At 37.6% G+C, this 24,376-nt stretch overlaps 1 protein-coding gene across 1 annotated transcript in view; it reads left to right on the top strand.

The window, feature by feature from the left end:
• The first annotated feature begins 57 nt into the window (after positions 1–57).
• The window catches only part of TBC1D23 (TBC1 domain family member 23), a 70,916-nt gene continuing 46,597 nt past the window's right edge, over positions 58–24,376 (top strand). The window contains exons 1-2 of the mRNA XM_083122565.1: positions 58–165; positions 13,670–13,890. Of these exons, the coding sequence (XP_082978691.1) occupies positions 137–165; positions 13,670–13,890 (250 nt within the window). The 5' untranslated portion in view covers positions 58–136. The remainder of the gene's footprint in view (positions 166–13,669; positions 13,891–24,376) is intronic.

Raw genomic sequence — 24,376 nt, 5'->3', positions numbered from 1 at the left:
GGCGACCAAATGAGAAACGAAATTCTCAAGTGAACAACTCGCGGGCTACCACAGACTAGAAATGCTACAGGCGTTGTGGCTGCAGTGCTGGCCTCTACGAAAAACAAGTACACGTACGTAGTTTCAAGATGGCAAAATGGCAATAGAAGAGGACGATAGTACATGGTAAATTCATACTAAATATAACAGAGGGTTATTTTCAAACATGAAAACAACGTTTAATCCTTATGCAGTGGCGCGGAGACCATAGAAAAATATCCTCTCTGTAAGAAATAACTACAGCTCCCATAAGTATGGAGTCGTGCGCCCAAGATTTTAAAGGCTTGTCAGCTGATGAGATGTGGGCCACTTGGCCAACAAGGATATGTAGTAAAAAAATGACTTAAATTTCACGATTTCGCCATGTTGGATTATGATACATATTACCGTTTCAACTCGACATTTTAAATAACTTGGATTACGTCTTGTAAATGGACTGTTTCCATGTACATTAATTTTTAGAGGCAACATGCTAGTGTAGTAGATCCGACCTCACCCTTGCGTTTGTTTGTTTTTTTTTTGCTTTCGCTTTGTGCACTATCTTAGAAGTTTCGGGCATCACCGTAAGAGTATTGAGTTTTGGGATGCCTCGGTGAAAGTAGAAGATTAGATGTCTGTTCATCATAGTAGAGCTACAAGAATCAATGTTGTGTATCCTGTACCCAGTGCCGGATCTACAACCTGTAAAACCCCGCAGTATTTGCGGGGGGCGGAGACTAGTAAGCCTTTAGGGGGCCCTCAGCCATTGACATGTAGACGGTTCACGTATGTAAAAAAATAAACACAGTTACTCAGGGGTACAGAAACGAATACAATAAATACAGGTAAAGTTCCCTGTGCATGTAGCACCGTGCCATGAAGGAACATTTAGGATATGTGGGCCCGACATATTTTCGATGTCCGACATCTTGGAGGTTATGTGATCAGCACCCTGCTCCGGCCATCTTCATTCCCTACTGGGTACTACCTATTTGATTTGAGGCTGGGTGGGCCCTGCAGCCGCTTTATGTAGGGACAAAGCTGGAAAAATTCCGACCTTAGATCACCCACCCCGTGTCTCCCGCATGGCAGTCAGACTAGAATCAAATCAGGCTAGAATTTCGCGAGAAATGCAGTGGTGAAGGTTTCCTCGACCCCTCTTTGGTAAATTTTCCGTATCCGGAAAACTGATTTCTTAAAATTTACAGGAGAAATTACTTACCGAATGCAGTTTCTTTAGACTTGTGGAAGTTCGGGAAGTGTTTTCTCGCATCGTTCATTGAATTTTGCCGGTAAATCATCTATTTCTCGATATAAATGTGTGACCGATGCACGAAAGCTCTTGCATCCATTTACTTCCAGGTGGATTTAGCCTGTGTGTGATGACGTAATCCGGGTCAGTGTTTCCAAACACGCGTTTAGGTTACTGGTCACACGTTTCAATATGTATGTTCATTTGAACGTGCTGAACATATTTAAAATGACGTGTGCAGGATGCGTGGAACAGTTGAAAGGCGTTGAAGATGTAGTAGATTTCGTGGTAAAAATTTACTATCTTTCGGACACCTCTAATATTTTCGTTTCGTCAATTTTTGACATTCGTACTTACGTATCTGCTTCGCGGAACATTCCTGATGGTGTATCAACGTTGTTTTGATGAAATTAATTGCATTTTTTCACATTACCAGTAAGTCTTTCTGATAGGCCTTTTCGCTAGCCTGAGACAAACTAACCTAACCACGTGCCAATGGTTCGCAATTATTTCCAATTTCTAGATCCTGATACTATCACGACACCAAATTTTAACTATGTTTCCTAACCTAACAGAACTAACCTATCCACGTGCCAATTGTTCATGCAACAAACAACATGAATTTCAGCTATGAAACATTCCCACATCACACAAAACACCTTCCCTATGTTCGACAATGATACAGGAACTTATTACGGTAAGTAGTTTCTTCTGTAAAAATAAATAAATGTGTCCGAAGGATAGTAAACAAGTACCGATTTCGTAGTAGAGCATGGTATTGCATGTTTCATGATGATGTATCATGATTGTGATTTTGCATTTCTAACATGCCTTTAACAGGGACTCTATAGAGAAAGCAGGGTAGCTGGAGTGGAGTCGGGGCCACGGTAGCGGTAGGGAGGCGGTAGGTCAATTACCCCAGGAGTGGAGCCCGGAATCTGTGGGAAATTTGGACCCAAAAATTTCAAACTAAAATAATTTTTGAGTTCAAATTTCCCACCGATTCCAGGCTCCACCCCTGGGGTAATTGACCGGTAAATTTCTCGTATCAGACAAATGGATTTCTTCAAATGTACAGGAGAAATTACTTACCGAATGCAGTTTCTTTATACTTGAGGAAGTTCGGGGAAGTGTTTTCTCGCATCGTTCATTGAATTTTGCCGGTAAATCATCTATTTCTCGATATAAATGTGTGACCGATGCACGAAAGCTCTTGCATCCATTTACTTCCAGGTGGATGTAGCCTGTGTGTGATGACGTAATCCCAGTCAGTGTTTCCAAACACGTGTTTTTGTAACTGAAGAAGTTACGTTTCCGCAAATGGTTTGTGGAGCTATGCAAGAATGGTGTGTGGGGCTACGCATATTTTTTTCGAAACCAATTTTTAACTATTGTAACCTATACATGACCCTACCTAACCTAACCTAACCTTACCGGAAATGGTTCGTGGAGCCATGTGTAAATGGTTTGTGGGGCTACGTAGGTATTTTTGGCTGCAGTGGGGTGGAATCATTGCATGTCGAGTACGATAGTGATACTGTGACCGCCATTTGTGTGTTACCGAAGGCAAGAAGAAACTAAGAAAATTTACTCGATATGTCGCAAATAGAGCTTATTTCCGTGAAATCAGCGAAATGCCACCTTCAGCAATGTTTCTCAATCCAGAATACGTAAGTATGAATATTCAAATTAAATGAATTAGCAAATTTCAGCCATTTGTCTGATACGAGAAATTTACCTACTGCCCGCTACCTTGGCCTCGCCTCTGCTCCAGCTACCCAGCTTTCTCTATAGAGTCCGTGTTAAAGGCAAGTTAGAAATTGGCCGGAGTCACCTGGCCCCAAATGAGCCCTAAACTTCAACTGCACATTCACTATTAGGAGACAAAAATTAGTAAGTAACAAATTTCATATTGCCGACATTCGTCTTCACTGGTAAATAATGAGCAATTGTGCCGAACGCGGACCAGTCAATTTCACTTATCTTGCACTTTCTACGCGTGGTGTGTTGGAAACATTGCATAATGACTACGGTGGTGAAACTGTGACCGCCATTTCGCGTGTTACGGAAGGGAAGAAACAACGAAGAAAACTTATTCGATATGTCGCAAATAGAGCTTATTTCTGTCAAATAAGCGAAATGCCACCTTCAACAATGTTTCTCAATGCAGAATATGTAAGTATGAGTATTGAAATTGACACAACTAGCTAGTTTCAGCTGTTTTCCGGATACGGAAAATTTACCCTATCTTTAATCAGGAAAAAGTTTGACTGCATGATTGTAACAAATCTATCATTTTCACATCACCACGGGCACTGAATTCGAGGGGACCAGGGTGGCTTGGGCCCCTTCAGTTCTCGTTTACCCCCTCCTCCCCTGTATATCTTTCAACATATTACATAACTTTTGCACACAACAGGTGGGGAAATATGCTGGATTCTGCTCTGAAATGGGCAGAATCAATATCACTCAGTTTGAGTGTCTTTCTTGTGCGTTTACTATTTCAGTCTTTCCTTTTTCAAACCGATAATGAAATAAGGAAAATGCATGTTATATTATGAACGAATATGTGCGAGAATCAAGGAAGAAGAATGGGGATACTGTAGTCTTCATGCTCTTGAATGAGCCAGTAAATTTCAAAATGGAAACCTTTGTTTCCCCTTCGGAAAGGTCAAGCAGAAGTTGAAAATATTCTGTTTTCAATATGCTACTGTTTTATATAATCAGGATTAGTATTTTTTTTCTTTTACATGTACCTGTATGTGCTACTTCATACTGCATTGATGTGGCTAAAAGTTGCAGTGTTGCATATTTTACCAATGCTTAACACGTTCACTGCTGGTGACACACACAGTGTGTCGTTGGTGGAGCACGTTCAGTGACAGTGACACACACAGTGTGCCATCGACTTTTACCGAGAGAAGCCAACGTCACATGGTGTATGACACTGGCATTGTTAATTAGAGTTCGCCAGTTTTGAGTCGATTATTGGCACAAGAGGTTGTATTCGTTCCGGACTCTGATGGACATACTACTGCAATTGTTTACACCATTGGTTTTTTGGTTACAGTTTTTTTGTGTTTTCTATGCAACCATAATGATGCAGGCCGTCTAGAGCAAAAAGACAAACAGGACAGGAAAGGGGCAGAGTTACATAAAATTGCCATGCCATCATTCTACATCTTTAGTGAAAAATGTGTTGATTCCGGGCCTGTAGACAGGATTTTTTTTGGGGGGGGGTCTCATCCCTTATCAGTAGCTGCCACCTACAGCCGAAATATTGTAGGTATAGAAGCATTGAACATGTATTTCACAGTATACTTACAACTTATTGTACAAGATTCTGCTAATGAAGTAAAATGAATTACCGCTTTACAGAATTTAAATTTGATATTTGTAGGATTTCGGGGGGGGGGGAGGGTGGCTTCAGCTCCCAGAACCCTCCCCCCGGCTACATGCAAGGTTGATTCAGAAGACTCTTAGCATAGAACGTATGATGTATTGGATATGACAAATGACTCAGATGTTCAACATAATGGTAGGGTCGGTTATACTGGAAATGTTTCTAGTGATGATGGTATTATCGAAGAAAGCATTACCTACTGTAGCAATGACGAGGCTTATGGATCAGCTTCCATCTAAGCTTTACAGAACACATAGAAGATGATGCGGGGTTTGCAACCAAAAACAATTCGGAAGACAACACAATATTACTGCGCCGACTCTGAAGATCAACCTAGAATGTGTTTTGAAATCTGTCCTGCACAATTCCACAACAATTGAATAGTTGTGTTACTGCCTGTGCAGTGTGTGAGTATCATTGCTCTGGGAGTTTTCTTCACTCTCTTTGCACTCTTATGTTTGCAAGACAAGAAAGTTTTGTCTTAATTTGTTGATTTCAAGAGCAAGTTCATTTCTTAAAAAGATACATTATTTTTCAGTTTTGACTGTATGGTATTTGTTGTAGGAATAATAAAGTTTCTTGTTTATCATAAGCTGTACCTTCTTTGTATACGTTTTGCAGTTAGAAGTGATATAATATAGCTTCTCACAAGAAAAATTATGGGAAAGGCCGGTGACTCCGTCCAAAATATCCTCCAAAATTACAAAAAATAATTGTATATTGACAAAATGTAACAAATACTTGTGATATAAACAAAATTAAGCTAACGGATTTTGACGTGCTTAATACATCCAGATAATGGCCTGTGGCATATGCAATGCAAAAAGGACCACCAGCAATGAACGTGTTAACAAACGTTCATATGTGTTTGTGTGGGTGACTTAAGGGCTGGGTGACCCAGGGGCACCGCTCTTGATGGTGCCAGACCGGGGCATCCCAAATTAGTAGAGACAAATCCTTACTTCTGATTACATAAATGTGGATATGTGTTTTATAAAGAGTTTGATTTGTGCAAAGAAAAATTAAAGTTATTTCTCAATGACAAATGTACATTGCAAAATCATGTAGCAATTTAAACTGAGAGATTACTGTTACTTTGATATCAACATTAAGGCACTGAAAAAACAAGGCTATTATTTATTGTTGTTAAAACCATAAATATACAACACGGTCATGTTTCTTATTGGCGGAAGGTGGAGAGTAGTGGGATCAAGGTAGAAAGTCGATGCAAGGGGTTGACAGGGTGGACAGTTGGGATGCCAAAAATTGACCTCGTCTGGATGAAAATTTTATAGCATTTTATAGGTTTGTCGCGTGTTACTCACAAATCCAGAATATAGAAAAGGAAAGTTAAAAATTGTACTTACGTATGTGAGTATAGTGCTCTTATTGTAGAACGACGTTTCAGAGATTGACTATCTCTTTCCTCAGGTTCGTATAAAAACTAAGTACTTGGCATAGTACTGCGTCAAAAATGTAATATGAGGATTGTGGTTAAGGGTTGGTTAGGGTACATTTAAAATATTAAGTTTTTGCTATTAGAAGTACGTAAAAACCAAGCCGTTCCCCAATAAAACTTGTACAGTAGACCTATTCACCGGTAAAAAAGTTAAAATTCTAAAAAACCTGCATAAATCACAATGCAACCTGCAGGTTTGGCCTTTCCTACCCAACTGTGCTTATCTATCCACCTGAAGGTCAATTCTCAACGAATATTTCCCCTCCCCTTAATTTTCTCGTTTCCCCTTATTACGTCACAAATCCAACGTGAATTCACGTTCCTCTCTTGCAGCTTGCATAACTTCCGGAGTGACGTGGAAACCGATATTGGGTTCAATCTTCCAGGCTTTATCCCATTTTTTGAGGAAATTGATCCACCCTTCTTCCAAATTTCCTTCGTCCCTATTAAGATTACTCTTCCCCCCTCTACAAATACTCGCTGTTTCATACACGTTTCTTCCTAATTTCCTCCCCTCTTTTCTGATTACCTCTTTTTTTGCGATTCTATGCCCACTTTCCAAAATATGTTCTGAGAGACCCGTTTTGGGAACTTTTTCCCTTATGTCCTTTTCATGCTCGCTCCATCTTTTACCCATATTTCGGCCCGTCTGTCCTATGTACTCCTTCCCGCATTGGCATTCTATTCGATATTTATGCAGGTTTTTTAGAATTTTAACTTTTTTACCGGTGAATAGGTCTACTGTACAAGTTTTATTGGGGAACGGCTTGGTTTTTACGTACTTCTAATAGCAAAAACTTAATATTTTAAATGTACCCTAACCAACCCTTAACCACAATCCTCATATTACATTTTTGACGCAGTACTATGCCAAGTACTTAGTTTTTATACGAACCTGAGGAAAGAGATAGTCAATCTCTGAAACGTCGTTCTACAATAAGAGCACTATACTCACATACGTAAGTACAATTTTTAACTTTCCTTTTCTATATTCTGAAAATTTTATCTCGGCCTTCCTTTTTTATGTAAATATGTGTGAAGATATTAAACTTCTATAAAGGATTGTAGGAATAAGTATTATAAACCGAATATGATAATAAAATTCTCAGTTAAAAATTCCATGTAAAGTAGTATGTTGTATAATTACATAATCACAGTAGTACAGTGAATTTTTTGTCCAGCTAATAAAGTTTGCACATGGCAGACTTCCGCTTGGAACACACCAATGTGGTTCCCTGTAAGCCCAACCTGTTTCTACCATGACCAATTGTACCCAGTCTAACTCCTTGACTTTTTATAGGGGTGTAAAGGGACTTTTGAATCACCCTGTATGCCCTTGTATGTGACTTTGTCAACATGAGATCAAAAATTACACACACACACACATTATACCAGGTGGTTATAATTAAAGTGACGGTGTTCAGAGTGGTACAGCACGGACTGTAATGAGAGTAGCAGTCTGAAACTTCGTTGATATGCTAATGAAGCAATGCGCTCGTGAATTATGCAAAAAAAAAAAAAAAAAAATGTTCCAATTCTCGCCACCATGGTAAAAAATGGCACTGTAAGGAGTCAAAACGTGGTATAGTTACAGGAAAAAGGCAGGAAAGATCAAACGCATGAGAACAATGGTTCTGGCATGTTTATTAGGAACTATGGTTACAAGAACTGCTCAATATGGCCTCTCAATTCAGCAACATGCTGCATTCGTAACACTGCTTGGTCAACGGTTGCTCGCAGCATGTCTGGTGAAATCTGAGCAACATGTCGTTGTACGCTAGCCTTCAGATCAGGCAGAGACCGCACATGTCCCTGATAGACACGATCTTTTAAATATTCCCACAGCCAGAAGTCACATGAATTAAGGTGGGGGGGATCTGGAAGGCCATGCATCTGGAAACTGCCTAGAGATGATGCGGTCATTAGTGAAGGTTTCTCGCAGCAAATCTTTCACGTGGCAAGCGACATGTGGTGTTGCCCCATCTTGCATGAAAATGGTGGTGTGTTCACAGTTCCGTTCTTGCAAAGCTGGAATCACGTGTTGCACAAGGAGGTCCCTATAACATGCAGATGTACACCTAACAGCCCCTGGAGGTGTCATCTCCTCAAAGAAAAATGGACCAAGAATGAAGGAGCTATTGAACCCACACCAAGCAGTCACGTAAACTGAGTGCAATGGTTGTTCCTGCACAACATGTGGATGAGTGGAACCCCATATGTGACAGTTCTGAGTATTCACTGCACCGTCCAGAGTAAAATGCACCTTGTCAGTCCACAGAATATGCCCTGGCCACATGTCATCCACTTCCATGCGTGCCAAAAACCGATGGGCAAACTCACGCCGTTGTGGAATATCTTGGGGTTTCAATTGGTGCACAGTTTGAATCTCGTAGGGATACCAGTGTAAAATGCACCGCAAAACCTTGCGAACTGTTGACCAGGGGAGTGACAATTCACGTGCCACAGCTCTAGCACTGGTTGCAGAAGTTGAGGCATGTGCTGCACGGTCAGCTACAGCTACAGCAACTTCGTCCACAACTTCCACGGGGATGGACCACCTTCCTCTCCCTGGTGCAACACCCAATTCACCTGTTTCCTCGAATTTCTTCATCTTCTTCAGCCCATTAATTGACATGGCCCCTCTTCTCAGCCCTTTCTGTTGGCGATATTTCTGCAGTGCAACGTTGCTATTGCTCCCATTCTGGTAAAACAACTTCACTAGCAGTGCACGGTCTTTCTTTGCAATAGCCATTGCTTTTTACACGGAAAAATTCAAACTTTTAATGTTCGGCGAACATTCACATCACTAAAGGAAACAAAGCAACAAGCGTCACCAACAACAACCAGGGAGATCACACAATAGGTAGGTAATGTCACCGACTTTGATGTCAGAGTTACGGAAAATTCCACGTTTTGACTGCTTACAGCACCATTTTTTACCCTAATGGCGAGAATTGGAACTTTTTTTTTTTTTCCATAATTCGCGAGCACATTGCTTCATTAGTATATCTACGAAGTTTCAGACTGCTACTCTCATTACAGCCCATGCTGTACCACTCTGAACACCGTCACTTTAATTATAACCACCTGGTATATGTGTTACATGTAGATGGGGGCCTTTTGGTAATATTTTGCGAGGGGAGGGGCAAGATTTGTAGATCCGGCACTCCCTGTACCATCTTATTGGATGATTACAATATAATTGAACCATTCTTATATAAAATAAATGGGTATGTTTTAACTACCCAAATTCCAATTGCTGGAATCTAATCTTGTTATTATACATACTATTACATTTTCACATTATATGAATTTGTTACATCTCTAAATTTCCATGCTACAGGGACATAATGAATCTGACCTCTGTATGCTGGATGATTTTCTCACTGCCAACAGAAGAATATGAAAAATGTTTGAAAGTGTGGAGATCACTGTGAATTAATTGAAATCTTAAAATGAGCTACAGTGGTCCAGTCAGTAGGCCATCTGACTACCATGCAGGAGCCCCAAGATCTCAGGTGAATTTTTTTCTGAAAATGTTCCTGCATAAAGTAGCTGGGGCAAACCGTGGGTGGGGGGGGTAAAGATCGCTTGAGCATTTTGCTGATCTATCACGAAGATCGAGGCAGCTCTTGTATGGCTTCATGGCATAGTACACTTCTGTTCACAGAAACTGGCACACTCATTTGAGTTAAAGATCAGCTTTGGAGCCGATTGAGTGTGGCAGTACAGCCGAAGTAAAGGTTTGGGAAAACAGCACTCTGCAGTGTTGCTTATTACTAGAGAATGGCAGAAAAAAATTCAGGAAAATATGTTTGGGATACTCAGTATCCCAGAGGGGAGTGGATGATGGTTTTATTACCTTTTTACCTAGCTTAACGTAACAGCAACGTCGAGGTTCACCAAGAGTACCCGGGTTCGAATTCCGACCTGAGCATGGGTGTTCTTTGTGAGTGTCCCTTCATCAATTTTTCCATATCATCATTTATCTTCTTCGTTGTGATGAACTAAAAGTGGAAGAAAAGCGACGCTAACAAAAAATAAATCACATTGACATTCAAGATGCGGATGGGAGAAAATAAACAATCCAAGGCAATAAGAATATCTATCACAGCCCGAATGATGTGACTTCAGGATCACTTTCGTTACTTTCTCTTACATGCAAACTGCTTTTCTACCTTGTAATTTAAACACGAAAGTAGGATAATGGAACTCCGAAAATCAGTACAGACTGGATGAATGTCTTCATATTTTCCTGAAAAATCCCTCTTCGTCAAAGAGCTAATTTAAAAATGTAATTATGTATGTGCCATAAACTTATAAGATTCATCACCACATATCAGAATCTGCTATGTTGACAGAAGCTAGAGCACGGAGATTATTAAGGGTTGGAAACACTAATCTTGCACAAAAGCAAGTCTTGGATAGTCTTAATATACACACACAACATTAACTTATAGTCTAAGAGCAATGTGACCACACCATAGAGACACTATACCATGAAGGGTATTGCTTTCAAATTAATGTAATTAGAGAGAAGGGACATTGAAAGTTTGGAACCAGACAGGTAAAAGTGCAATCTTCATGAGAATTCACCTTAATAGCATGCTTGTTCACGCTGCGGCTTGTGTCCATGTCGGTAAAATGCGAGCTTTGTAAGCTGAAATCCTAGGTTCGATTCCTTGTGTGGTCAAAGCTTTTCTTTTTCTGCCAAACGAGTGCCACGAAAAGTATTTCACCGAGTCACAGCTTTATACTTTGTTGTTGTTCATGTGGCAAGGAGAAAATAATTATTGAAAGGACTATGCATGTGGCATAATTTTGAGTTTGGAACGTATTTTTCTTTATTGTGTTGTTACTGAAACTCCTTGCATATAACAACCACTTCTGATGTTTTTTTCTGGTAACAAATCCCACCAGAAGATCAAACGTTATTCCACTGTGAAAGGAAATCACAGAATTTATGTTCAAAACTTTGTTACATCGGTAATTAAATATTAATGTTTTCGATCATTCATTTGCCGCTTCCCCACCCCTCACACACATACACACACACATTGCACACACAAAAACACTGACAGACTGGTTTCACGCTCGATTCTATATCAGTAATTCCTGAATGAGAGGAGGAATTTACTATCATTATTTGTCATATTTTTCATGACACATTTTCTCATCCCTCTTACCTTTGGTAGCCGCTCCTTGCTCCAACAAGAATGAATCGACATTTTTTCTAATCTTCTCCATTTTTTAATTTCCAACCCATTTTTCCTTGCATCCTATGTTTTATGTTGACATAAGAGGGGAGGCACACCACCCTAGCTCCCCTTCCGGACTAACATGTGTATGCTGTTCTTTTGTGTTTGTGATTGAATCATTCACCTTATCGTCATTCATCCTCATGTTCGCGATTAGCCAAAAGTAACAGAAAGTTGAAGTATAATAAACTAAAATAAATCTGCCAACAAATTATCTAATTGAACCTTCTTCTCGCACTGTAATTAGCCACAGGGCTAGACAAAGGAAAGGAATCCAGTGTTTCAGTCACACCTGGCTCCTCACCAGGAAGCAAGAGTGAGATTGCTTGCAGAACCCTTCACACACAATGAGTGCATAGAATGCATGTATCGTGGGGCTGACACGTCTCGTTTTACCCTTTAAATTAGAAGTCCGAAACTTCATGACGTGAGTTCGAAACCTGGTGAGATCTTTATTTTTTTTTCCAAGGTGAAAAGTTACATGTGACAGGTTTCGAAATTAGACTCCATTATTATGGCTCAATTTGTCATTTACAAGTATGGTTAATGCATGACATAATTGCGAAGGCCGCCAACTTTCAATTCATTAGCAAACATTCAGATGTGAAAAAGTAGTGCCAAAGAGGAACATATATTTTTTCGTTTTTAGAGGAAAATACACAAAAAAGTTTGATGTGAATCCGAACAACCACTCCTCACTGGGTATCGAAACCCGGACCACTCAATTGCAAGAGGACAACTTTACCACTATGCCATCGGGGAGGCCTTTGCTTCTATAATGTTTGTAGGCACGATTCAGCTAGGGAAGTATAAAATTGATTCTCTAAATATATTCATGAAACATAAAAAACATAGTTCAATACTGAAAAAGTGAAATAGCCCATGTTGCTGCATAGAAAGGAGGCAAGATGGTATGCAAATTTATATCATGGTTTTAATGGTCTGAATTAAATGAATATGGCAAACTTGGTGAGTTCAGATAGGCGCCAAACTCAAAATTGCTTTTGCATTTTGAAATTAACGACAGCTAAATTTAAAAAGGAGTTAAGAAATAAAGTTTATCCAATGTGCTTATCTCTGTGCCAAACAACAGCATACACCACCGTTTGGAACGACCTGAGATGACCGGACCCCTCTCCGATTTTCTTCATATTTGACATACGTACTAATTGAGGCCTCCTAATCACGAATCTGAAGTTAAAATTTGCCGGAAACTTCTAGAAATTGCGAAAATAAGGCGTTAGTTTTCGGAATGGAAACTGTCGATTTTCGCGAAATTTTTTGTTTCACAACCAAGTATATATATTCCTGATACTACCACGACACCAAATTTTAACTGTTTGCCTAACCTAACCACGTGCCAATGGTTCGTGGGGCAAGCGTCAATGGTTCGCAATTATTTGCAATTTCTAGATCCTGATACTACCACGACACCAAATTTTAACTATGTTTGCCTAACCTAACCGAAAATATCCTAACCACGTGCCAATGGTTCAGTAAGTATGAGCAATACTATAAAATTCGGAGAGCGATCCGGTCGCAAAAATTGATTTGCTTATTTTGCAATTTCTAGACGTTTCCAACAAATTTTAACTTTAGATTCGTGATTAGGAGGCCTCAATTAGTGAGTATGTCAAATATGAAGAAAATCGGAGAGGGGTCCGGTCATCTCAAGTCATACCCACCGTTTTTATTTAAGTATACACATTTGAGATGGGATCCAACTTTGTAGCAATAAAATAATAATTGGTAAACTTTCCGTATCCGGAAAACGGATTTCTTAAAATTTACAGGAGAAATTACGTACCAAATGCAGTTTCTTTAGACTTGCGGAAGTTCGAAGAAGTGTTTTCTCACATCGTTCATTGAATTTTGCCGGTAAATCATGTATTTTTCGATATAAATGTGTGACATTTATGTAACAAAGCTGTTGCAAGTGAGAAAATTCCCTGCATCCTGTGAAAAACTTTAGTGGTAAGCAACACTGCAGTGTGCTGTTTTCCCGAACCTTTACTTCGGCTGTACTGCCACACATGATCAGCTCCGAAACTGATCTTTAACTCAAACGAGTGTGCCAGTTTGTGTGAACAGAAGTGTACAATGTATGGGGTTTTGTGTAAAAGCGAATGTGTTTTTCACAGGAAGCAGTTGTGTACAAAAGTTATTGCAGTTTAACTAGAGGCATAAAAAAGTATAGTCTGACATTTTGCAACTTGCAAATCTGTTAATTCTGAACATTAACCTGTATTGAGTATATCTTCTTTTCCCAATATTTTTAGGATATTAGAGCTAGAGACTGCACTTCTGGATGAGCAAAACTGTTGTGCATCGGCTGTCCACGACATATGTAAGGGAAAGAGCATACCTGATGTTTTGCGTGCAGATGTGTGGCAGGTTTGCCTAGGAGTTCAAGATAAAGGAAATCAACTAGTTCTGTTCAATGAAATATATGATCTACCTGAGCAAAATGTGCTAAGAGATGATTGCCAACAGTTTGTAGGTAAGTAGAAAACAAACACAAAAGCATGTATGTACAGATAGGGTGGCATTAAAATTAGGGCTGAGCCGATGCCAATATATCAGTTGGAATTCATTTTCCAATACCTGCCAATACTTTCCCAGTTAACGGTTCAGATTGTTTTATGAATTTCTTCAAATTCTCCTAGCAGGAAGGCTAATTATCGTAAAATTTTGGCAATAATTGTCACACAAAATTTGAACCATCCATAGAATAATGAGCACTGTTTGGATTTTGAAAAAAGTTATGTTGAAAAAATCAACTTAAAAATTACCTTACACAAGTATGCGCACTTCCCATGGACAATGTATTTTTTGTTGACAAGCAACTGTAAGTATCGTAGACTAGTGGGAATTAATGTAGAAGTAAATTGGAACCTTATTAGAATGCATTTAAGGACTTTATTTTAATGCTAAGAGAACCAAACCTGGCCTGCCTAACCTAACTTCGAAAGCATATTTTGAACAAAATCTTAAGTAATCGCTAAAACTCTGCAGTATGTGTTAACAGAAGTAAATCGAAATCGAACCATGTTAAAATTGCATTCGTAGCATGATGAAATCACAATAAAACAAAAGAAACTTGGGCCCTTTCCTGGCATTTTGGTCTTTCACGGGGTCTGCAAAAATGCCGTCCATAAAGTCTAATTATCCTAGAAATTATGCAAAATTTAAACTTTCTATTTATTTTGCATCAATTTTGCATGAAAAACTGGATGTGGTTATATAACATCTATTTTCATATTTTGATGCAATTCTTGAATATTCTAAAGCAAATTTCTTGGTAAATTGATGCATACAAGAAGAATATTTAGACACTAATATTGATCAATATTTTGAACAACTTTTATTTATTGCAATTTTCAAAGTATCTGTATCAGTGGGAATCGGTAAGAGTTTTGGTATTGGCTCAGCCCTAATTAAAATGACACCTGCGGACCACAGAAATATATAGAGGACATGAAAAGAAGCAAGTTGCCTCAATACTATTTTTGTTTATTTATTCCAAGTTTCAGATACAGCACTTGTAATGGCCATTTTACACTGAAAACTGTAATAAATTAACAAAAATACGTCAAGAATTCATTGTTAGTGATGATCAGAATGTATTTTCTGGGGAGAAAATATCAATGTTTGCAGGCAGCTTATTATAGAACTGAGGCAGCCTGTGGGACAGAGAGCACTGTTTAAGGGAAAGCCTAGTGACAGACTTGTTTCACTGTGATGTGTTTTGATTTTGAATTTAAATTTTTGGGAGCATCAGCATTTAGGCTATTTTGCAGTTGTCACATTATACGGGGCCCAGCCCCTTACCATAACTAAAATAGCATAATTGTAATGTCGTGTTACTAAAATATTCTGACTTTTGTTAAAACCTGAGGCTGTAAAGGGGCACTCAGCACACACAAGGACAAAAAACAGGACAACACACAGAATTATACTGGCCATGAAGCCAGACACCAGAGCCTCGTTAGTCTGCAAAATGCAGTCCAGGGTGTACTACGTGGAAGGTCACCCCTTACACCCTTCATTGATGTGTTGTTTCGCCACTACAAACTTTTAAAAGGACTTCATTTTGCTTTCTATATGCTTGCAACCCAACATAACATTTAATCACATCTGTGGTGTTTCTTCTTATGAACTGACATGTGCCAGTGTTGAAAGGAACACATATATCCTGCAATAAATGACAAACTATCAACCACATAACCAGGGCTCGAAAAATCCCGGTCGACATGGCAACTAAAAATTTCAGGCTGGCAACTGTGATCTTTTGCTGTAATATGTACTAAATTTTGATGATTCTAAGTTCAAATGAGGGGTCCTGGGTTCGAATCCTGGCCTGGACATGGATGTTTGTGAGTGTTGATTCATCATATCATCACTCATCCCCATCTTCGCAAATTAGCCAAAAGTGGCACAAAAGGCGAAGTAAAATAAAGCAAATCAAATCAAAATCTAAGTTCAAATTGCAGTAGAGCGTAAGTTAGGAAATGATTTTTTTTCTTTTATCAACGTTGTGAACATTCCATAGAGTCAGTAACAATTTCTTACCCTTTGTCCCCCAACACTCCATTTCCTGCTCTCTCAAATAATTTAGCAATGTTTTGAATACCGTGATGCTCAGCATCTTATACAGAGTGTTTCAAAAGTCACACAACCCAAACTTTGGAAATATATATCATGAAAACCGTAAGAGTATCAAAAAAAAATCTATGTAGAACACAATAAAAATATCATATAAAAGTTACTCTACTTTTGTATTTGTGAGTCTACTCCTTAAGTTAGCTACGTTTCGGGGAAGCGACTGCACCCTTCTTCAGGCGTTCTTCAAGCATGCAATACTGCCATGCCACGTCGTTATATCATACATGGAAAGGTTGAACGGGTAGGATTGGGGAAAAATATCAGAAAAACTACGTCCCTTTCATCCTGCATTGCCTTAAAACTTGTCATGTTCTCTATACATTCCCTTAAAATTTATTAAAAGCAGTAAAAACAAGTTAAAAATCCAAGGACTGAGCTCACTCCCATCTGCATTTTATCAGCTGATGTTCCGCGTGGAACATCTGATATATTTTTCCGAATCCTACCCGTCCAACCTTTCCTTGTATGATATAACGACGCGGCATGGCAGTATTGCATGCTTGAAGAACGCCTGAAGAAGGGTGCAGTGGCTTTCCCGAAACGTAGCTAACTCAAGGAGTAGACTCACAAATATGTAAGTAAAATAACTTTTATATGATATTTTTATTGTGTTCTACATAGAAATATTTTATAATATTTAATATTGTGAGTAATACACACCAAACCCAATATGAAAACCGTAAGAGATATATACACTGGGTTTTCTGCATTATAAAGCCTCATCCATTGAGAGAGATATTTTTCAATGCTTAAAATTCAGTTCACTCCTTACAGAAAATTATATAAATTAATAACTGACTGAAAGCAGCACTCAATTTTTTTCAGAAGTGAACTTCTGAGTAAGAAAAATATGTAAGAAATGATCGAAGGGTCATAATTAGACATTTGATGACTGATGCCATGTCAGTCTGTCATTTGCGATAAATATTGGTCACGTGCAACATTTGATTAATTTTTTGACTGGCGATTTTATGGGTTGAGTGAAAAGTGTCATTTTTGGGACATATCTCCGTATATGGCAACCCAACAGTCGCATGCAAAATGTGTAAATCGTAAATCAAGATTTTGTGCCAAAATATGACTCTTGAGTTACATAGAATTCTCTTATCTCACTTTTGCTGCTAACGTGTTTGTTTCTTTTAAAATTGATTCAGCATGGCGTATTCATTGGAGCAGTGCGTGTACATTGCTGAAGAGTATTTTACTACTCATTCTTACACTCATGTGCAAGAGGTTTTCCAATAAAAATGCCCTGCTTCTGCTGTACCTCACAAAGCAACTGTTTTACAACCAGTCAAACACCAACAAATGATCCCACAAATTGTTTAAGAGTTGGTATTTATTGTTGAAAATAAATTCTCAGAAGTTTTCAGAAAATGAACATTTTTTTTTTTTAAATAATGTAATTGCATTTATTTAGATAAATGCTAACATATATTTATGAATCCAGTGATAGCCTACCTACAGGATTAGTTTAGTGCAGAAAACCCGGTGTAAATATCCCTTACAATTTTCATGATCGTACATTTTCAAAGTTTGGATTGCGCGACTTTTGAAACATACTGTAGTATGCACAATTGCTAGTAGGTGGTTTCCTGGTGCCTGATTTTCAGAGCTGGCACCTAGCTTTGAAGAAAATTTTTCGAGCACTGCACATAACCACATTGTGTGTTGTAAAATGTAGCAAGGAGCAAGTCCGGTAACGCAACTGTAAGTAAACCAACAGTATGAAAAATGGTGGAAAACAAATAATATATCCAAAAGGAAATGGTGGAAACAGGCAGATAGGAAAGAAATTAAACCTCTCTGCAAGCATGTCTAGGAGCAGAACCAGAAATTGTTGGGTGTGTGCATTTTGGTTAGTGTTTTTTTCTCACACACCTAAAATTTGTTATATTCTCTTAACCTACATTTAATTTAATTGTATTAAACTTTCAATTCTCTGCTTTTATTCTGAGATATGTACATTTCATACAATGTAAACTTACTTTTCTCAGATGGGGGCATCCCCTGTATCTGTGTGTGAGGGTGTTCAAGGCAGTACACATGGGGCCGATTGTATAAAGCAGTTGATCCTTGATTAGCCAGTAAAATTGATCTGCAGTCACGCTGAACTCTGATTTTGTGTTGTATAAAAGTTGAACTGAGATTAAGTCCCAGCGATCTGAGGTCAAAGTTAATCTGGAAATTTTCTCCGATCAGTAGACTTTGGCTGTAGTTCAGCTCTTTTACCATGGTTGTATTAACGAATATTTGCTTTAAAAAAGTGTTGCAAGTGAACGTATGCTGGAAGTTTCAAAGGCAGGAGAATCAATTCATATTCATAAATCCTGTTTCCATAATAATAATAATAAAGAAGCACCAAGCATGCACAATGAGATGAACAATGATAAATATTTCTTCCATTTTTCTTTCTTTCCATATATCATATATCATTGTTATTTTCTGTTTGAAAAATTGTGTATTTTTTTCCTTGAAATTTACCTTAAATGACTGCTAGAGCATATTTTTAAATTTCACGATCAGCAAGAGATGACTTGAGAGCAATCAAGTGTTGATAAGAAAATATTAGCCGATTACATTTATTTTTGTTGATATTATTGTGAAACTTGCGTTGGGTGAAGAGGGGGTATAAAAATATTACCATTTCGCTTTACTATACTCAGCCTAGTGTCATTGCAGTTCAGTTTTGTCAGCAGACTAAAACAGAGCATGTATCTACTGTTTTATGAACTGAGCCCGATGAATTTTAGTTGGTAAAGCTTCTTCTCCTTCTGATGTGTAAACTACACATATTTTATTTAAAATAGTTATTTGTTGTGTCATAATGAAATAACATTTTGGGCGTAATTTACATCCAAGAGGATAAACGCCATTGTTGTTTCAATATTTTTTTCCATTTTGGAAACTGCAGTGCACACACATTTTTCATTTGAAAACTTAAGTTATTCAATTAAGTGCAAGGAAAATTTTGCAAGTTACTTACAGGAACGAATGGTCCACCTGTTACTCGTTATCGTGCAATCACAAAATAAATGCAACAAACATATCAAACATATCAGTGTAGCTTTATCACAGTCCGGTGGTTAAGTCCGGAATCATTGACTTTTCGATAAAAGCTTGAGACTTGGTAGAATCAATTGTTATACCACTTAAGACATGTTCAGTCGAGTAGCCAATCACCATCTGCTTGCTGATGCATCTTGAAAAGAGTTCGCCATATTGGATATTTTTGATTTGACATATCTCGGGAATGGTGGCATCTGTCAACAAATAAAAAATGCAAATCCACATCATGTTCATAAAACTTTTCCATCATCTGTCTATAAATATCTGATCAGTAGTGCTTCTGCCAGTGCAAAATCCACATTGGTACTCTCCCAGTATATCTTCTGTGTAACATTTTATTCTCTCACTGATCAATCCTGACAGGATCTTATAGACCACACTAAGAAGTGTGATGCCTCTGTAATTTCCACATATTAATTTATCACCTTTCTTATAAATTGGACATATTATTCCAGATTTCCATTTATGGGGCATTGTTTCATTTTCCCATATCATTACAATCAATCTATGTATTGCTACCAACAATGCCTTACCACCAAGTTTGATAAGTTCAATTATCACTTCATCCTCGCCTGGAACTCTATTATTACTCATTTTCTTCATTACAGATTCAACTTCTTCAATACTAGGTACTTGTACCTCATGACCATCCCTATTTCGTATATTCCTATTATACTGCTCTTCTTCTTGGTCTTCCACTTTATTCAAAATCTCTTTAAAGTGCTCTGCCCATCTATTGAGTATCTGATTATCTTCTACAATTACTTCTACAATTTTATTTGTTGACTTCAGGCAGGCTTTTGACAGTGTTAATCGAAATGAATTGTTTAAGGTACTTGAAGAGTATAATATTCCCCTCAAAATAATAAGACTAATAAGAATGACTATGAGTGGTACTAAGGCACGAGTGAAAGTTTGTAGTAAACTGAGCGAAGAGTTTAAATTCAATACAGGAGTGAAACAAGGGGATGGCCTTTCGGCAGTATTATTTAATCTAGCATTACACAAAGTAATGAATGTAGTTGACCAAAAGGGAACCATATTTGGAAAGTCCAGTTAAATATGCGCATATGCAGACGATGTTACAATCATTTCTAGAACATAAGAACACTTAAACAAATCTATGAGCAAATGGAGAGAGAAGCAAAAAAAAATAGGACTCATTGTAAATGAAAAAAAGACAAAGTATATGAGAATGTCTAACTCTGAGATCAGAAGAGCACCTCAAGATCTGACAATTGGAGATAATAAGTTTGAGGGAGTTCCTTGTTTTAAATTTCTGGGGACAATGGTATATAGTGATAATGATATGAGTAAAGTAATAAAGGAAAGAATACAGGCAGGCAATCGTGCATATTTTGCAAATATGCAGTTGTTTAGAAATAGACTGATCACAAGAAATACAAAGCTTAAAATTTATAAGACACTGGTACGACCAGTTGTAACTTATGGATCAGATAATTGGACTTTGAAACTGTCAGATGAAAATGCCCTCAGAATATTTGAGAGAAGAATATTAAGAAAGATATATGGACCTGTGAAGGAAGATGACGACTGGAGAATAAGATATAATGCAGAGCTAGATGATTTAATAAAAGGCCAAGATATAGTGAGATTTGTCAAAGCCCAGAGAATAAAGTGGTTGGGGCATGGGGAGAGAATGATGGAATACCGGATGCCAAGAAGAATGTTGAAAGAAAAGCTTCACCATGCAAGAAGAAAGGGCAGGCCCCGACTTCGATGGATAGACGACGTCGCTGCAAACTTGCGGACAATGAAAATTAAAGGATGGAGGAGAAGAATTGATGATAGATTGGAATGGAGGCTGATTGTGGAGGAGGCCAAGGCCCACCAAGGGCTGTAGAGCCAGAGAGAGAGAGAGAGAGAGGTGGCATCTGTCAAGATCAGGATTTTTCAGAAATGTTCCAAATAGTGTAAACTTTCATAACCTATCAATAAATCTATTTTTGAAAAATGAGAATAGTGGTTTTGTAGAAAAACTCACTATAATACCACAGAAAAAGTGATAATATCTGTGATAATACTTTATGTGAATAACTCAGAGTTAAAAAAAGGTCTTAATATTTCTGGAACCATACAATAGTATTGTATATTTGGTAACGTTACGAAATGTGTGTTAGAAGACTTTAGATGAACTGAACCCTTAAAATACTATTTTTTGTATTTATAAATTTACCATAAATAACATTTTTAAGAGAAATTCAATTTATGTACAACCCAATTTTATTTCTGAAAGTAGAAATAATTGAAATTTTATTAAATTGTTTTATTATTTTAAAGAAAAAAGTATTCATTGTAATTGATGATACGAAAATACTGACATTTGTTTTAAATTCAAATCCTTCACATTTGGATAATATAATTCAGGCAAGATTTCCCATTCAACACCAAACACCTATACTCAATCCTGGGAATCTCTGGAGCAATCCTGTGCATAACGGAAGAGAAGGGGAGAAAGCGAGCAAAGCAGTACATGCTGATGCAAACAGCTGGTAACTGCAGTCCCCTTTTGCCCGTTCACGCAATCCTGTTTCCTCGGAAAATTTCATTGTTCGAGCCCTCTTGGGCAGAGACTTCCTTTCGTTCTCTTGCTCCATAGATTCCCAGAACAGAGTATAGTACTCTGTGCTTGGTTGTAATGGTCTTGAGCATGAAATACCCACTGCAGATTGCACAAAGTTTTGATGTATAAAAAGAAGTTTATTTCATGAAGGCTCTTTCCCAGGTGAACAATGTGAAGTTCTCTCTCAATTTAAGTTGTTACTGTGAGAGTTTTGGGATTTTTTAGTTCCTTGCATGCACTAGTCTTCCAAATTGTGATATCTTGAGTCAGATTCTGTGTTACAATTGACAAGGTATACATCCTTATGCAGTTTGTAGAGTACATACATTGTAGTCTGATGGGCATGTGCTGTTTTCCTCACATGTCAAGCTTTACTAAATGAATCCCTTGTACCTGATAAGAAGGAATCTTGGTTTTCTCCAGAGTTTATATCTAGGCTCCTCCAGTAAGAACATCGCCATGCATTTTAAGGCAGTCATTTTAAGGTGAAGCCTCCCAACATGATGATTCTCTTATCGTCTTCATATATAGTTGTGGCTAGCCGGGAACCACTAAACCCAGTTCGATATTTTGAATACATGTATATGTACGGTACGTATATTCAATATCAATATGCAAAAGTTGGAACTGTAGTGTTTTCAGAAGATTTACGGCTTTTTGAGTGATGTCAAACCCATATCACATCATTATGACTTATTTAGTCATTAAGAAACAAAAACAACAGTGCTGTTACATCACGTGAATGGGTTGAAGTTTGGGTATCCACTCATTGCTATGAACTCATCTAGTTCATAACATGTAAGCAACAGGTGGTTTCTTTACTTGCCAGTTCTTAATTCATCAGATGTTGAAAGCTGAAAGGTACTCAGCTTAAGTAACTCACTCACTTTCTAGCATTTCTAAACCCGAAGATTTATGGCTGCAGCAACACAAGCCTTCCATCTGTCCCTATCCTGGGCAAAATCAATCCAATCTTTTCCATCCTGACTGATTTCCTTTAGGTCCATCTCAACGTTATCCCTGCATCGTCGTCTTGGTCTTCCTACAGGTCTCTTATCATCAGGTTTCACAACAAGAATCCTGTAAACTCTTCTTTCCTCTCCCATTTGTGCCACATGGCCTGCCCACCTAAGTCTTTTTGATTTAATTATTCTAATAATACATATCTGGACATGAATACAAATTATACAATTCTGAAATATCTAACCATCTCCACTCACCTGTCTCCTCATCCCTTTTAGGTCCAAATATTTTTCTAAGGATTTTATGTTCAAATACTCTTCATTTATGTTCCTCTTTTAATGCAATGGGCCAAGTTTCACATCCATACAATACTACAGGCAAAATTACTGTTTTATTTTTAATTTTAACTTTGTTTCATAGATATTTTGTGAAGAGTATAAAAGTTTACGAAGAGAAATGGGTTTTGTAGTTATTGGAAAATATGCCAGTCATTTTTATTCATTTTGATATGGTTAGAATGGGATATTCTGATCCACTTTTGTCAACATGAGAATGTTAGAATAATAAAATTTCTGTATCATGAAAGAACCTCCAGCACTTATAGCCATAGGGTTGGTATCTTTGTAAGTGCCATTGTTGTCAACCCAGCTCTGCTGAATTCTGATGGAGGAGTACAGAGCGACAGAGGTCCTTGGATATGTCAATGGCTGACAATGTATGTAAATATTGCTGGTGATAATTAGAGAGAAGTCATAAAATACGCAGCAACTGAACAATGAACTGGACGTTCCAAGTGTTCAATGGAAAATCTTGCCTCCACTGCATTATGCGAATGTGAAGGATAGGATTTTGAGATCTGATCAAAGAAGGGAAACGAACTTATGAAAAATTCATAGCAAAATATTTTCTAAATAATTTTCGCTATTTTCATATCATCAGTTACAATAAAAATGTGTTTTTCTTTCATTCATACTTTCAGAAATCAATTTGGGTTATATATATCTTGTATTTCTCTTAAAAATGTTATTTGAGGTAAATTTATAAATACAATAAAGTTCGTCTAAAGTCATCTAACAAACATTTCGTAACGTTACCAAATATACAATACTATTGTATGGTTCGAGAATTATTAAGACTTTTTTTTTAACTCTGAGTTATTCACATAAAGTATTATAATGAGTTTTTCTAGAAAACCACTATTTTCATGTTTCAAAAATAGATTTATTGATATGTTATGAAAGTTTACATTATTTGGAGCATTTCTGAAAAATCCTGAAGTTGACAGGTGCCACTGTTCCCGAGATATATCAAATCAAAAATATCCAATATGGTGGACCCTTTTCAAGATGGCAGCCATCAGCACGCAGATGCTGATTGGCTACTCGACTGAACATATCTTAAGTGGTATAACAATTGATTCTACCAAGTCTTATGCTTTTATCGAAAAGTCAATGATTCCGGACTTAACCACCGGACAGTGATAAAGAGAGACTTACTTTTTTGGTACTCTCCTCCATTTGGAGACACATTTTATGGCGCATCTTTCATTAAACTATATTTGAACTGATATTGTTTCAAAGCTTATAAATTAGGCTACAACTTTTATTGGAAACAATTTTTTTGTCATTTAATTTGTTCAAAAGTTACAAGGCAAAAACTTCAGCAAGTACTAGAAAAAATTCACTTTTTGAATATTATTTTTTAA

The sequence above is a fragment of the Lepisma saccharinum genome, chromosome 5 (genome assembly GCF_977018435.1).
Source record: "Lepisma saccharinum chromosome 5, izLepSacc3.1, whole genome shotgun sequence".
Classification (NCBI taxonomy): Eukaryota; Metazoa; Arthropoda; class Insecta; order Zygentoma; family Lepismatidae; genus Lepisma; species Lepisma saccharinum.
Note: the sequence above shows the minus strand (reverse complement) of the source record. Positions and strands in the feature narration are given on the sequence as shown.